Raw genomic sequence first — 15,542 nt, forward strand, 5'->3', positions numbered from 1 at the left:
TCCCAGTGATAACGATTCCAGATTCTCAGCTCAAGTGATTGTGTGTTATTCATTTATTTACATCCATGTATTTATTTAAAACATGTAAGATATTTTACTTGTTGAATGAGCAAATGTAGATAAGAACTCGATAGTTAAAAATTGCCCAACCACTATAATCTGGGGTAATACATGTTTTAAATCTTGTTAACATTTCAGTGTTGTAAACATCATGAGTACTTAATGATTTTAGTTCAGGAGAGCAGTGCCTCCCTCTGACATCCCACTGCCTGCAAGTTGTTGTGGGGGAGGGAGACTCATCCATCCGTCCCTCCATTTGTCCCTCCCTCCCTCCCTCCCTCCCTCCATCGCTCCCTCCCTCCCTCCCTCCCTCCCTTCATCCATCCATCCCTCCCTCCATCCATCTATCCATCCCTCTGTCCATCTGTCCATCCGCCCATCCCTCCCTCCCTCCCTCCCTCCCTCCCTCCATCCCTCCCTCCCTCCATCCCTCCATCCATCCCTTCCTCCATCCATCCATCCCTGTATCCATCCATCCATCCATCCATTCTAGCTATCCTGGGGGCTGGCTCCTTTGAATTCACCCTGGCTTTAACAGGGTCATCCGAGGGATGGACCATGGCACCATCTTAGCAGGCAGTGGTCATTCTAGCCTTTGCACACCTGAACGATTCATCTTGGAAGGTGTTAAAGTGAGGCACACAGATGCCAGCCCTCAGGTCACATCCTTGGGGCATTCAGCAAGTAACAACGCAGCAGTTAACTGGAGGGGAGACACTGTTTTTCACTCTGGTGGGGAGGATGGCCACACCTTATAAGACAATCACTTCGTCTTCCCTTTCCCCTCTTGCTGTTCTTATTCTTGAGTCACATGCTTTCATTGCTCATCATTAAGTTTTCCCCTACTTTTATGGGTTATCCTATGGCTCTAAAGCAGTCTATGTTTTGTTTTGTTTTTAAGATGTATTTATTTATTTATTTTATTTGAGAGAGAGAGAGAAAATGTGAGTGGGGTGAGTGACAGAGGGGGAGGGAGAGACTCTTAAGCAGACTCCATGCCCAGCGCAGAGCCCAGCAGTCTATGTATTTTAGAACAAAATATTTGTAAATTATTTTCTTTTGCCAATTGTTTATCGAGTCAGGAAGACAAAAATTATGGGGGAGATGGGAAAATGGAACAAACATGAATAAAAGTTCTAATAAAGTAAAAGCAAGATACTACAGTTCTTAGAAATTGTCACTTCGGTTTATGTAATTAATGTGGTAGAACAATTAGAATTTTAGTACTTAATGTGCGGCTCATGCTTCATACAGCTGTTTGTCGCTCAGGGAGAAGCCTCACTGTAAAATCGTTCTCTTTGGCCATGAGCTCACTCCCTCCAGCCTCCGACCAGGAGAGGTGGAATGCTCACTTGCACTTGGAATTTCATAAAATGAGGATTTTATAACACATTTGACTTGTCCTAGAAAGTTTCTCAAGTCTCCCCTTCGTGTAGAAAACATCTATAGATGTTTCTGCAGAACTCTCCGAACAGCCTGGCCGTGTTCCATTCTGGCTCTTGGTGCTCTCTGCAAGCTTGAGGACTCTAGTGAGCCTGGTCATCCAGCAGAATAGCAGCTCTGAGGCTGGGAGTAAAACAAAAATGCCTCTGCGTTGATCATCAGAAACCCCATTTCGCTCCCTCCCCTCAATAAAAAGAAGAAGTACATTGGCAGTCACCCCCACAGTCGTGACTTTGGTCTTCGGATTTCACTTCGCCTGCATGGCCCATGTTTTGCAGCTGTTGGAATCTGAGCTTAGATTTTATTTCTGAGTTCACATAATGATTTTTAAAATGTTCTAATATACGTCTTCAAAGACCCCAGATCGATACGCCAATGGTTTTGAAATGACAGAATGCTGCGATATTCCTCTGTAATTTAAACATGATTAGCTGATGAAGCTTGTGATCAATACACTGCGGGAAGATAAATTAATTGATATCATCCTTTCAGGATCAGAGGCCCATTGGAGGCGGGATGTAACTAATGAAGCTGCCGCTTCATCTCTGAGAGCCATTTTTTACATCCTGCATTTTCGCTTCATCATATTTACATGATCATTCATTTATAGGAAAGCCATAAGCTGTGGACAGACCGGTTCCCTATTAAAATTTTGTTCATTTGGAAAAGAAACTGCGGACATTGTGTGCACTGCCTCTGTGTTAGGGCCTATCACCGGGGACAACGGTGTGTTCTTTGCACGACGTCTTTAAAATAGCGGCTCTCGGGACCAAGACAAGGATTGAATACTGTTGAACTTCATTACAGCTGGTCCCCAGAGACACACATCTCTTCAGACAAAAGCTGCAGTCCTTCTGCAGTGACACCTATTGGTGTGGGAAGAGTTTTCTTATTGTGGACTTCCTTTCCAATTAAATGCAGCGTGCTTTATCAGCGAGCCCATTTGCCAAGAGAAGTTATGGCTGGTTGAATTTAGATTTGTATTGATTAAGATAAACTTCCAATGTGTGTAGTAATATATTTAAATAAAGTCTTTGTTATAATTACATGTCCTTGGCTATAATTCTATGCAGCAGCTTATAAAGTTAAGAGTAATTCTTTAGGCTGTGCAAAAGATAGATTTTTGATTTTCAAGGGGGAGGGGGTTGGGTAAATTACCCTATCTCATTTCAGATTATTTTTGCTGCAAGTAACTGGAAAAAATCATAACGTTAGAATAATTTGAACAGGACAGGTGTGTATTTTTGTTTTGTTTGATGGTCAAGGCTTCTGAGGTGGTCTGGGCAGGGCTGCGGAGGCCATTGGTGGAGCCGGAGGGCCGCTCCTTCCTGCGTGTGCCCCACCCCGTGTGGCTTCTGTCCCCAACACAGCTGCAGAGGCGTGGCTCACACCTGTGCCTTTCCAGCAGCAAGAAAGGAAAAGGTGGAAGGAAGAAATGGGCCAAGGGCCCTCTCCAGGAAGGTTCCTGGAAACTGCCACGTGAGCCCTCGACTGGCATCCCCCCGGGCGGCGCTCGCCTGCATGGCCGCACTTAGCCGGGGGGCAGGAGAACAAGGTGGAGGCGGCTCCGGGAAATGCCATGTTTATTCTGGTGGTCCTGTGCCCAGCCCAGAGTCAGGAGCTCTGTTACTGTGGAGGAAGGGAGTAGTGGACCGCGGGGACAGCTAGCAGTCTCTGCCACATTCCCTGTGTTTGGAACCAGCCTCACATGGATCCCTTTTGTCTCCCGTCCACTAGTTGCCCAGAAGATTGTGGCCACAAGGAAGAAGCAGCAGCTGTCCATCGGGCCCTGCAAGTCGCTGCCCAACTCCCCCAGCCACTCGTCTGTGTGTTCTGCCCAGGTGTCCGCCGTTCACATAAGCCAGGTACGTGGGGCGGATCCGGGGCAGGCCGCTCCCAAGGGTGCCCTCAGCCAGTTCTAAGCTGGATCTCTCTTTTTTTTTTCTTTTCAACTTTATAAATAACAGCATGTTGGTAATTGACTTCACATTTCCTTGAGAAACTGCTGTAGCCAAGTGGATTTTATGGGAATCATTCTTCAGCGTTTCCGTCTTCATGCTGCCTGGGTTATGAGGCATGCTGGTTTGGGCAGAGGCTCGAGGTGTGCACCACTGTCTTTGCTGTTGATTTATATTACCCTGCGTCGGTCCTGGTTCGGGTCTGCTCAGGGGTTGAATGGTTGTGGGTAAACCTCAGCGGCTAATCCCACTGTGTGCTTAAATTCGGTAGCAGCCCTCAAGTATAATTACCATCTCCCTTAGGTTACATCTTTCCAGAGTCACAGTCTGGCAAATTATTTACTTGGAAGCAAACAAAATAATTGTCACTTTAAGGAACCAAACCCACAGCCTGCTAAGGAAACCATTGACTTGGTTTGCCTGAGTGTGTGTTTTTAATTAACATTTCTCAGGCAGGCGTTATATTGGACTTTTTAAAAGGCTACAGCAAGACAGTTTGGTATGGCGCTTCCATTTTCCTTGGGGAGGTCAGTAAGTGATGGCATTCCCGGTAGGGGCCTGTGAAGGTAGACGCAAGGATGTGGATGTCTCCCCTATAGGCATCTCATTTTCTGTGAACCTTTAAATGTCTTCAAAAGTATTCAGATTTTCAGAGTTTGCATTAGGTTCTGTTGAGACAAACAGCACTCTTTCCGCATCCAATCTAGAGCCGTGAGGGAGCCTGAGAGCCCATTTAGTTCAGCCAACCCCTGAATTTTTCAGAAGAAATAGAACATAATTACATTTTAACTCCCTCCCCCCAATTTTTAAATCAAATGAGAGACCTCTCTTTCTCAAGTCAACTTTACAAGATGATTGGTATGTTCTAGAATGAGGCCATGTTCTGCTTGAGCTAATCAACTAGCCAAGTCAGAGAAGCTACCCGACCTGTCCTGCGGGCCTCTCTTCAGTGTGACTTGCTAACTTGTCACTTATGACCCTGCAGAGGTGGTGGCATCAGGTTCCTGGGGTGTATCGTTAATAAAACTTTGGTTTTCCATCGTTTCAGACCAGTAACGGAGGCGGGAGCTTAAGCGACTACTCCTCCTCCGTCCCATCGACGCCAAGCACCAGCCAGAAGGAGCTGCGAATCGACGTCCCTCCCACTGCCAACACGCCAACACCTGTCCGGAAGCAGTCCAAGCGCCGCTCCAACCTTTTCACCGTGAGTGTCTTCCCTGGAAGAAATCTGAGTGATTTCGGAGAATTTCAGGCACTGTCCATCTACTCGTTGCCAGATGGTTTAGTGTTACTTGTAGAATCCAGATTCAGTTAACGAGAATAGCCCTGACTTCTGTGGAAGTCTAGCAAAACTCTGAGAAGCAAAGGTGTGGGCACTGAGGAAAACGTGAATTTCTCTGTGCGCAGGGAGTCCAGATACGTGTGTCAGAATGAAGAGTGAGGGCCTTACGAAGGTATTTATTATCTCGTGATTGTCCCGGTCTCTAGCGACAGCCTTGTTACTCTGGGTCCAAGATTACAAAACTGTGCCAGAATTCCCAGACGTGTGCCCCTAACCCTCCCCATGGGAGGCATCAGCCGCTTCGGTGCACGGACCCCCCTCTTCTCGGGCTGGGGCGCCTGAGGATTTATCACGGAGAGGGGGGAGGGTGGACTTGGCACCAGGAGCCTTCAGTGTTTCTCAGACGCTCCTCGACACGGGGCTCTCCACTGGACTTTTCTTCAGAGTCGTTTATGGAGCATTTTAAACCTGTAGGTCCTCTCCCTGGGCTTAGGTTTATTAACTCAGAATCTATACATGGGCCCCAGGCATGTGTAGTTTTTAAAAGCTCCCTGGGCAATTGGGGATGCAGAGAACCCCTAAACTAGTGAGGCAAAAGTGCTCTGACCGCATCCCTTCCTGTGCACCCAGCAGACATTACTAATCAACCACGAGACGCTCTGCGCTGAGCCCAGAGCTGCAGGCAGGACTGCTGGCCTGTGACTGGAGTCGTTTGACCTCAGAGGAACGTTTTCCCTCCTGGGCCCAGGCCTGTGCATTACAAGGATTTGCTTTTCAACCAGTGCTTTTGCTCCCTGGGGACACCTGGCAGTTTTGGAGAAATTCTGAGTTGTTACAGCTGGGAGCCAGGTTGAGTCAGGGGTAGCAACGGGGGTGCCGCTAAGTACCCTACAAGCTGAGGTCAGCAATGCAGCACAGTTATGTCGCGCCCCGTTTTAAACCATTGGACTTCCACTTTGGAGTGATTACCGCTGACTCAGATGCAGACGAGTCCAGGATTTCCTGTGTTGAACTAAGGGAGGGCTCTGCAGGGGTGACTGGGAGCCTCAGCTGACCTGCTGCCTTATTTGGAGATGGCATCCCTGGGGTGGTATGTGGCTGCCGAGCGCAGTGGAGCCCCGCGCCGGTCCTACCGTGTTCGAGGCGGTTTTCCCACCGGAGAGTCGTAATTGCCAAGATCTGCTGCCTGCGGACCGTCCCTTTCCTTTGCTGACTGTCCTCTGCCACGTCGGGTCAGACGGACGCTGCTGCTGGGGGTGCAGAGCAGACAGACCAGACCCAGCCCCCAGCCCCCAAGTTGCTTAGCCTCTCTGGGCCGGAAACGGCAGCATTCTCTGTGTGGTGCTGCTGGAAGAATCCCCCGTGGGGGCGAAGGGTCTTTGTGGCATGGATTTCAATTTTGTGTCACCACCGTTGCAACCATGGAAAGGATTTCTGACCGTGCTAATAAGCAAAAGCAGTTGTAGGACCGTGTGACCCACTGGGAGGGAGGTGTTCAGCTTTCTACAAAACGCAGGGGAGTGCGTGATGTGGTTATAAACTGGTACCTGATGTAAGAGGCTTTCTTGTGAAATGATTCACACACCAAGAGTAGCAACAGCTCCCAGCTCGCCCAACACTGGCCGCGCTTGTGTGCACCCAGGCCGGGCCTTGCGGCTGGGCCGGTGTGACCCGCAGAACGGGCTGCAAGCTCACTCGTGACTCGCCGACCTGGGGAACTGACTCGCGGAGGCGCGGAGATGGTTGGCGGTGAGCAGGACGCCAGCGTACTGGGGAGGAGGGAGGGCTCCCGACATGGGCCAGGAGCCGCCTTTATCTTTGCCACACCCGTTAGGGCCTGGCAGGGAGAGAGAACGTGCAGGCTCACCACACCTGCCAGGGGCCGCATGTACTGGTCATCAGCTTTGGTTTCTATTCTGAGGAAGAGGTGAGAAGCCAGGAAGTCTCTTTAAAAATAGGGCTGTTTGGAAAGAGCTGTAGCACATAGCCATTCCTACTCTTTATAAAGTGGCTCTGGAATTGGAATGTGCCAGAAAACATTATCCTGGACCCTGCCCACTAGGTAACCATGACAACCCAGGTTGCATACCAAGGAGAAACTTTAAGGCAAGAAGAATCAAAAGTAATAGTAACTCTGTTAATCAATATCTCCCCACTGCTGTCTGTGGAGACGTTTTCTTGTTTGTCAGGAGTAGTTCTTACCAGAGTCAACCCATATTCAAGACAAAGTGTGTTGGAGAAGAAGGAGGGGCAAGAGGATGGAAGTGAGGCATAAGGGCCTCCCCTCCCCCCGGCTTCTCCAGGCCGAGCATGGGTGCGTGTGTGGCGGGCAGGCATCCGAGAAGAGCCCGGGACCCCCAGTAGCCCGGGCCGGGCGGGGTAGGTGCGGAGCCAATAAAAACTCATCCTTACGGTCACTGAAAATCCCCATTAATTATGTGATTAATGTGTCTAATAATGCAAAAACCTCCCCGTGAACGTGTGCATTCTCACTGCTTACTCTCTTTCTCTTTCAATGTTGGAAAACAGCTTGAGAGTAAAGCATTTTAGAATTGAGTCCAGCCGTGCAGCCGTTCTTAAAGGGAATAGAAATTTGGGGTTATGAAAGAAGCAAACACTACAGTGGGTTTGCATCATGGCATTTAAGGAAGAAGGCTAAAATCCCGGGGCGGGACCCAAATGTGGATCACTGCTGGGCTTGACGTTGAACAAAACAGTGGTGGTGATGTTGATGGTGACGTGTGGGTATTTTTAAGTTCAAGATCTTAGAAATAGGAACTCCACTAGATGTCAGTGTCATCCAAGGAATGAGAAGAGGCAAATTAGTTTTGAGATTGTAGCAATTAAGAAACTAAATTCTCATTATTTCCAGTTTGCTCCTATTCTTAAATATGTAAAATTCGTCGACTCTTCATCCCTGGCAATTGTTGGTAATTACTGGCTTAAATTGGGGAAACGTGTATTTATTCAAAAGCGTCTAGTAGGAGGACAGATGTGCTCTAGGCCGAACAATCTTAGTAAAAAATCCATGCAGACTGGGACTGTAACACCCAGATGAAGGAGCACTATCCACCTTATTTATTAGACCGTCATAAAGAGGCCAGAGTTAATTAAGTAGTACACACATCATTTTTCAAATACTGCACTTATAAGTTTTATAAAATAGACCTGTAATGTACCATTCTGGGCTCACGTTTTGCAGTCCCAGATGTTTATTTGCATATGTGCACATTTTTAGACAAAAATCACATGCACTCTTCACAAATTAGAATAAACTTCAGATTGCTCCCGTAGTAGCAAATTATGTTCTGTTTGCAGTAGGAATTAATCAAAATCTAAATTCTATCTTATTTTGCTCATTTCTTTGGAAAAAAACCATTGTTTTGAGAAAAGAAGTAATAAAAAGCTACATCCTTTTTGGTTTTGTAGTGTGGGTTCTTAGGACAGTTAATTTAGTGTAGTTGTCCTAATGTACACGTGGTTAAATGGTTTTGTTAGAAAATATTTTCATGAAGAGACAGGAATAAAAAACACAGGCACGTACTTACATGGGGCTCATCAAACGCACGCATTTTGCCGCAGCTGCTGCTGCTGCTAAGAAATAACACATCTTGGGTAAAAGTCGAAGCCCTCCAGGTGTGCCTCCTAAACATAGGCACCCCCCCTCCCCTGCCCGGCTCCCTGCCTGAGGATCAGTATCACCTTGAATTTGGTGTTTGTCATCCATCTGCCCATCTTAAGCTTACTCTAGTCACTGGGCACCGCCTTCTTTTCAGACTTTAAAAAAGCAGTGTCATTTACATGATCCTTTGAGAAGCTCCCCCCCGTCATGCCCGCCAATCCCAGTAGACAGAGCCAAGCATACCCAGTAAGCACCCTGTGCAAAGAGCCCTAGAAGCCCACCGTAAAGACAAGGCAGCAAAGCTGATGGTATGCACCGCACCGTCTGTGTTTTGTCTGTTGTGGAGGAGAGCGCGGGTCCTGCCACAGGGTGTCCGAGTCGAAGGCTCGCCGGGGGTTGAAGGGGGAAGGCAGGCTTCTGTGTGATAGTGTGGGCTCCTGGCAGCGTGGCTTCCTGCCCCCATACGCAGGTAGTTGACGATGTGTCCCTCCGTGGCTTCTTGTGTCACGTGGGAGAAGGCAAACCTTCGTGCAAAGGAGGAGGTGATAACGAGGCTGACTTTAACCGTTCTTTCTTCCGTATCCGGGGCTGGCGAGGGTCGCCGTCTCTCCCCTGGCTCGCCGCTGACCCCTGCGCTGAGCGTGGTCCACCCTTGTAGCTTCCAGTCGCGCGCGTCTGGCTGGTCCCCGCGCACTGTCACTTGTGCCCCACGCAGCTGCCGCCCAGCGCCACTGCGTGCGGGAGGATTCCACGGAGCGGTTTCAGCAGAGCCGTGGCATGTGCCGTGGGCGATGTGGTCTCCGGGCTGCCGGAAGACTCGGGAGACCCCACTGCAGATCCCTGCGTGCCGCGGCGTTTCCTGTCCAGGGGTTTGTCTCGGTGCGGTTGTTGGGCACTGCAGCCTGGGGCGCGGGGAGAAGTAATCGAGGGGCGGGGGTGTGGCGGGCCTCTGCCCAGCAGCTGGCCCAACCTTAGAGTCGTCAGGGAATTTCTGTGCCACTTGGGCGGTGAAGTCTTCCTAACTTTCAGGCAGCGTGTGTGGACAGACAGAGGTGGGCTCTCCGGCAGCCTGTTCCCCTGGAATCTGGGAGTCCTGCTCAGAGAACAGAGGGACTGGGGGACAGATGTGCTGCCTTGAGGAAGATGTTCATTTTTTTATGTTTGTTTTGTTAATTATTCTGGTTAACAGAGCATAATGAAGGTGGATTTTCAAATTTGGGAAATTTGGAATTCATCAAATTCCCACAGTCCTATTAATGATCTGTGTTAATTAAAAAAAATTTTTTTTTTATAGTATTGGGAGGCTTGAGTCTTCTTTTACAAAGGGAAACCTCAGGTGCCCATTTGCAGTAAGATATGGCAAAAAGAGAATTGAGGGCTATTGCGTAGCTCTGACTGAACATTATTAATTAAAGAATTAATTAAAGAGAAAAGTGAGCCCCTACCCTATAGCTGAAATTCATGACAAGGAATCAGTCCCTCCCATTTCCTCCCAGCCCAGACGGACAAACTCTGCCTTACATTTTTCTGCAACTTTCGGTTTGTTGCTTTTTCATTTCCCATTACCTCGTTCCAGGCTTTTCTGCCGCCTAAAGAAAAAAAGTGCACAGTGCCTGACACATAGTAGGTGTTCAGTAAGTGTTGGCTCTCACACTCATCAAAGGGGCCTGGTGCCTAATGAGCATACGTGCTCCTTGAAGTGCCACATCTGAGTTTACATCATGGGGACTTTTCTCTCTCACACCCGGTGACGCTGCCCCTTTTAATATTAAAAAAAAAAAAAAGAAAAACCGGCTGCTCCGTCTCACACCCCTTTGAAACTGGATTTCATTAGCTCTTCACTGCAGCACTGGACACCACGACATCTGTGCATTTCATATATCATCTCAGATTTGAAAAGCACATGAAAATATTTCTCCATTTTCAATATTGCGTGAGTAATGTTCCCAATGAAAAGTAATGGAGTGAAGTTGTCACTTGTCAGCACAGTTATTAAGGAGGACGAGTTTCAGATCTTTCTCTCATAATAAAATAAATCTGTCAGAAAATCACTGTGCTCACACTTCCTCATGCCATCCAGAGATGGAGACTGAGCTGGGGTGCTCCTTCCGCTTCCTGAAGTCGCCGTGCGCTCTGGGTCGTGGCTTCCCTGGGTGGCACGTGCCCGCCCCTGGGCAGGTCACACAATGTCAACAACACTGCCTAGAAGACTGTTCTGCGAACTTGGCAGACGGAGCTGCTCATTTTCCCCCAAGTACTGTTGTGTTGTCAAAAAAGAGATTTTTCAACTTTTTTCCCCTTTGTTATTTTTTTGTGGTGTGGTTAACACTAGTTTGACTCTAACCATCCAGAAGCACTTAAAAAAAGAAAAACAATGTTCACGGCACCTTGATACGAATGAAGAGTGCACGGTTAAATTGCTCCTCTCCGTCATCATAGAATTTAAAAATCCTTTAGACGTTAACTCAACATACACCTTTATGGGGTAGGTTTCCCCAACAAGCCGCAAAGAGGCCTTTTCTCCTCGGCTGGATTAGCTGCAGCCTGAGAATGCGCTTTCCTGTTGGGCGTTACTTTCCTATATGGTCCATTGGTTTCTAGTGATTGAATTTTGAGCTCTGTAAAAAAAAGAACTAAAAGGTAATTTTGCGGAGGAAAAGCAGGGGGGAAAGTTTAGAGAATTCTCCGTAAAACGATGGGTCAGTGGAACGAAGTACTCGACAGCTCGCTTCTCGGGTGTGTGCGTGCGCACGCGCCTGCATCATCCATGGCTTCTGGGTAGGGATTCGCAGACACTGTCCGGATGAGGGCAGGCCTGCAGATCCATGAGCCGCAGCCCTTACCCAGACGCTAACTTTATTTTTGCTTTGCAGTCTCGGAAAGGGAGTGACCCAGACAAAGAGAAGAAAGGCCTGGAGAGCCGCGCGGACAGCATCGGGAGCGGTCGAGCCATCCCAATTAAACAGGTACGCTGCTTTCCCCTTTTCTCCCTTCCTGGAGCTGGAGACACACCTCAGGTCTCTCCTTGCTATGATGCTGGCTCGTGCACCAAGGTTTGTTTGATGTGCTCTGTTGATGAATGTAGAAGTCACTCACTTGACATCAATTAGAAGAGGTTCCTGTGTGTATTAAAATAGGATCATTAGAATAAGAAGAGGGAAAAATGTGACAACAGATCTAATGAAGTGCAGTCTGCCCGCTGCATATGGAGTGTGTTTCGAGGCTGAGCTAGCTTCAAAGGCTGCCTTTGTAGCTCGGCTTTGATTGGGCCGCTGCCGCCAGTCGACAGGGGTAAATCAGATCACCGTACAAGAGCCCCTTGTGATCACAGGAATAGCCCGATGTGGCCCTAATTTGCTCTCGCAGACGGACATCTGAACACTGTTTCAGGCTGGTTTGTAACAACGAGGCAATTAGTTGTGATAATCATAGCCGGTGTGTCAGCTGCGCACTCTTGTTTGTAATTTGCTAATGAAGGAATTGTAACTTTGATTAGGTTCGGTTTCATTTAGACCTTATTATATAAAGGAACATTTACAGCTGTAATGTGGGGCCTTAATTAAACTTCCTCATTACACAACAGGACCTGAATTCAAGCATTTGTTTTGGCCTATGTTGCTAGCCTGGAATAGGTTTTCATTAGCCCAGAAACCGGGTACCAAATTACTTTATGTCTCAAGTAAAATGGGAATTCACGTGACGTATTTTGCTGTTATAGTTCCGAGGAAAATAAAAATAAAGACTTCGACCCAGCACTGTGGCTCCTGGAAATAGCATCTTTTACTTTGTGAAAGAAGTCCAGTTGATTTAGAGTGCATTCTGCTTGAGAAAGGGGGAAAAAAAATCTGCGGGCAGGAGAATAGCTCTGCCTCTTAAGAACAGGGCTGTGACCAGTTTGTCCCTCTGGGTGATTGCTCTCTGCCACCCTCTTCTGCAGGCAGGCACCCAGTTTCCCGTGCCCTTCCGCAACTCTGGTTGGCTCCGGCCGCCCTTACAGAGGCTGGCGCCGGTGCCCAAATACAACTTCACCCATCTGGAACCGGCAGGAAGGCGGCGTTAGCCGGGGCTGGGCAGTTTCAGCATGGACGGACGGGAACAGATTGGACAGGGCTCGAGCAGGGGCTCCAGAAACATTCAGATCCCAGGCCACCAACTTGCGGACTGGCTCCTGGTGCCATTGAGAAAAATCCTCTTCCCTCCTCTTTGCTCTCGGGGGTGACGTCTTTGCTCTAAAATGGTTTTGTTACTGTCGAAGTCCACACACGTCATTGCTTATTCTTTTCTTTGTGTGCCTTTATTTATACACCGAGCTGTCTACAGGAGGTGATTTTAATGTGTGATTTTTCTATTGATTCTGTTTCAACTAGAAAGAATTATGAAAATGATTTAACTCCTTTTCTCTCATTTAAAAAATTGGTCCTGGGACATTTCCTTTTGGGAATATTAAAACTTAATTCTCGACCATTTCCTTGATTCATGCCTATTGTCGATTGGGGGGTGCTGCCCTACACACGGGCTGGGCAGGCCCCTGGCGTAATTGGAACCTTCACTCAATTTGTACCCTGCTCATCTGCAGCGGGGGCCTGCCATACAGACTAGGTTTTCAATATGTGTGTCGATTGGAGTTGACCATCAAGCGTAAAATGAGTATTATCCAGTCTTCGGAAGCCTTTCGATTATGAATGTTCAAAATAATCTCGATGAAATCTAAATCATGGTCTGGTTTCCCGATGAGTCGTGGTTCAGGAGCATGCTCAGATCCTTGTCCCTCGTGGCTGCCCCCCACGTGCAGCCACGGGCAGACTCCTTCCAAGAAGTGCACACCTGTCGGATCAGAGTCCCCCATGGCAGAACCTTCCAGGCCTCAGATTCCCCATCTGTGAAATGGGCCCTGGATGATAATCAGAGTCCCTTGAAACACCGGATGTGGAGATTCCAGAGAGAATTTTTTTTAAATTCCAGCAAAACTGGATTTTCCAATTAGTCATGCTCAGGGCACCTTTGTTGGAGCCTTTCTGTGGGTCGCAGGGATTGATGTGAGTTTATAGACGGTCCTACAGATTTATATCACATGCCCGTGTGTGCCGCATTTGTAAAGGATCTGAGATCATTAGAGACAGTCTGAATTCCAACCCTCCCCGTGCCGTGACTTCAGCCAGCGGAAATGAGGAGCAGGACTGCAGAGGAAGGAGCCCATGTTCTTTCTAGACACTCGCTAGACCTGTTGTCGAGGAAATGAACAGTTAGATGAGTGCTTAATATTGGTTAAGAGCTTTTCATATAGCATCCCCTCGAACCCCCCCCCACTGCCACAGGTGAGGTGGCTGTGGTATCCTTGCTTTAAATGAAACCCGGGCAGGGTGAGCACTCCAGACCAGGCCGCTTAGGGAAGCGATGGGGCCGAGATCCGGACGCCAGCCCCTCGCCCCAGCGCCTGTGCTCTCGGTTGGGGAAAAGCCTTCAGAAAGCTTAGAAAGCGAAGTTATGTGTTTTAAAGTAAACAAGTGAGCTCTGACCTCAGACAGATACCTTCTGCCTATGTAGAAGAAACTTCCAAGACAGCCAGCCGCGACACGTTTCTCCGGGGACCACGCCACTGTGCTCATCTCCTCCAGGCGTGGGAGGGCTCGCCTCAACCCGCCACGGTTTCGTTTGCTACCCCGCCCTTCTCCCCAGCACTGGCCCTTGGCCTTCTCGCACAGCCACGTTCAAGACTTGGTCTGCACGTGGGAGCCCCATACCCCAGCTCCTGGGCCCGTCCCCCCATGGCAGAGAGACCCTCCTGGAACCTCGGCAAACTCCCTGGGGCTGGTGATGGTGACGGGTTTGGGACCAGCCAGTGTTTTTGACCATCGCAGACTCTTTCTTCCCCCTCCTCACAGGAATCTTGTGGCAGCTGGTTTAGGACACAAGCAAGGTGGTCTTCACCACGCTCTGCCACCAGATTCGTGTTGGTCCAGTTTGAATGTGTTCCAGCGGATTATTTTAACCATGCTTTGCTCACGTTCTGCAGCTTGTTCATTTTGAGAACAGAGACCTCTTCCCCCAGTGTGGGAACTAGCTGGAGCATGCTGGACGAGGATTTCTCTCTTCCCTTTGCCCCAGTTAAAGATTCCTCATTGAGAATGAGACTGATTTTCTGCAAAATAACTTCATTTTTTGAGAACATGGGCCCACCTCTCTTTTTTTGTCCTTTATGGGGCCTTAGAGGAGAATTAATTCAGACAGTTCTATTTTTCCTTCTTTTTTTTTTTTAACCAGTAAGATAAGGTCTGTTCGAATAAAAATTAAAAAGCAAAGCAAGAAAAATAAAAAAAGCCAGAGGCCCAGCTCAGCGGCGAGTGGGCTTGTCACGTATTAATTTTTCATTGCTGTGGAGAGTTGTACATACATAATCACTTGATTGCAGTGGGAGTTAGGGAGCTCCTATGGTGTCATTTGCATAAATCTTGTTAAGTCAATGGCAGTTAATGAAGTACAAATGAGCCCGGAGAAGGTGACATGCAAATCGTGGGTGGCAGATGGGAGGTCTGTTTGGGGGACGGCAGCTGTGTGCTCTCCTTTCTTTCTTTCCCTTTGGCATTTTTTAATCTCTATATTACAGTACAGATACACAGCCTCAGCCCTGGCCTCTCCCCTTCCCAGCAGACTCCCGGCCAGAGCCCGGCCTCCTCCCGCCCCCGCCGCGCTTGCAGAAACAGCCCCGATGGCCTCACCTCGCCTCCCGCTTCCTAACAAGCACTAGGATGTATTTGAATCTTTAAAATCTTGGTCAGCTTGTCTTGTCATGCTTCCACAACTGAGAGTACATATTTCACTTGGTGGGACAAATACGCGAGCTCCTCACTAAATACTTGGAGAGAGTATGTTGTCTCCTGCAAGACTTCGAAGAATGAAAACGAGTAAGAAATGCTGTCTTGGTCTCATTATGCTTCCGTGTGGGAGTCTGGTCTTCCCCCTTGAGACAGGCCAGCAGTGTTTAACCCCCCTTTGCACGTGTGCCGTGGGCCTGAGCGGGCAGGCCTCCCAGGGTTGGTCGGGAATGAGAGGTTCTGGAAGCGGACGGGTGCTCTCGGAGTCAGACTGTGGCAGAGACCCCCGCCCGTCAGTGCGGACCCCTCAGGCGGGCCCCCTCAGGCCGTCTCAGTCATCACTAGGGGTCCCTTGCCTGCTGGTT

The 15,542-nt window shown here is 48.6% G+C and overlaps 1 protein-coding gene across 20 annotated transcripts in view; it reads left to right on the forward strand.

Annotated features, from left to right (window-relative positions):
• The window catches only part of AGAP1 (ArfGAP with GTPase domain, ankyrin repeat and PH domain 1), a 517,580-nt gene that overhangs the window by 251,096 nt on the left and 250,942 nt on the right, over positions 1-15,542 (forward strand). For all 20 annotated transcript variants that reach the window (XM_045867676.3, XM_045867677.3, XM_045867680.3 and 17 more), the window contains 3 exons: positions 3,241-3,368; positions 4,510-4,665; positions 11,239-11,331. In XM_045867676.3, the coding sequence (XP_045723632.1) occupies positions 3,241-3,368; positions 4,510-4,665; positions 11,239-11,331 (377 nt within the window). The remainder of the gene's footprint in view (positions 1-3,240; positions 3,369-4,509; positions 4,666-11,238; positions 11,332-15,542) is intronic.

Source organism: Mirounga angustirostris, unplaced genomic scaffold (genome assembly GCF_029215605.1).
Source record: "Mirounga angustirostris isolate CCGP_5_RB_7025 unplaced genomic scaffold, mMirAng1.0.hap1 SCAF_3, whole genome shotgun sequence".
Lineage (NCBI taxonomy): Eukaryota > Metazoa > Chordata > Mammalia > Carnivora > Phocidae > Mirounga > Mirounga angustirostris.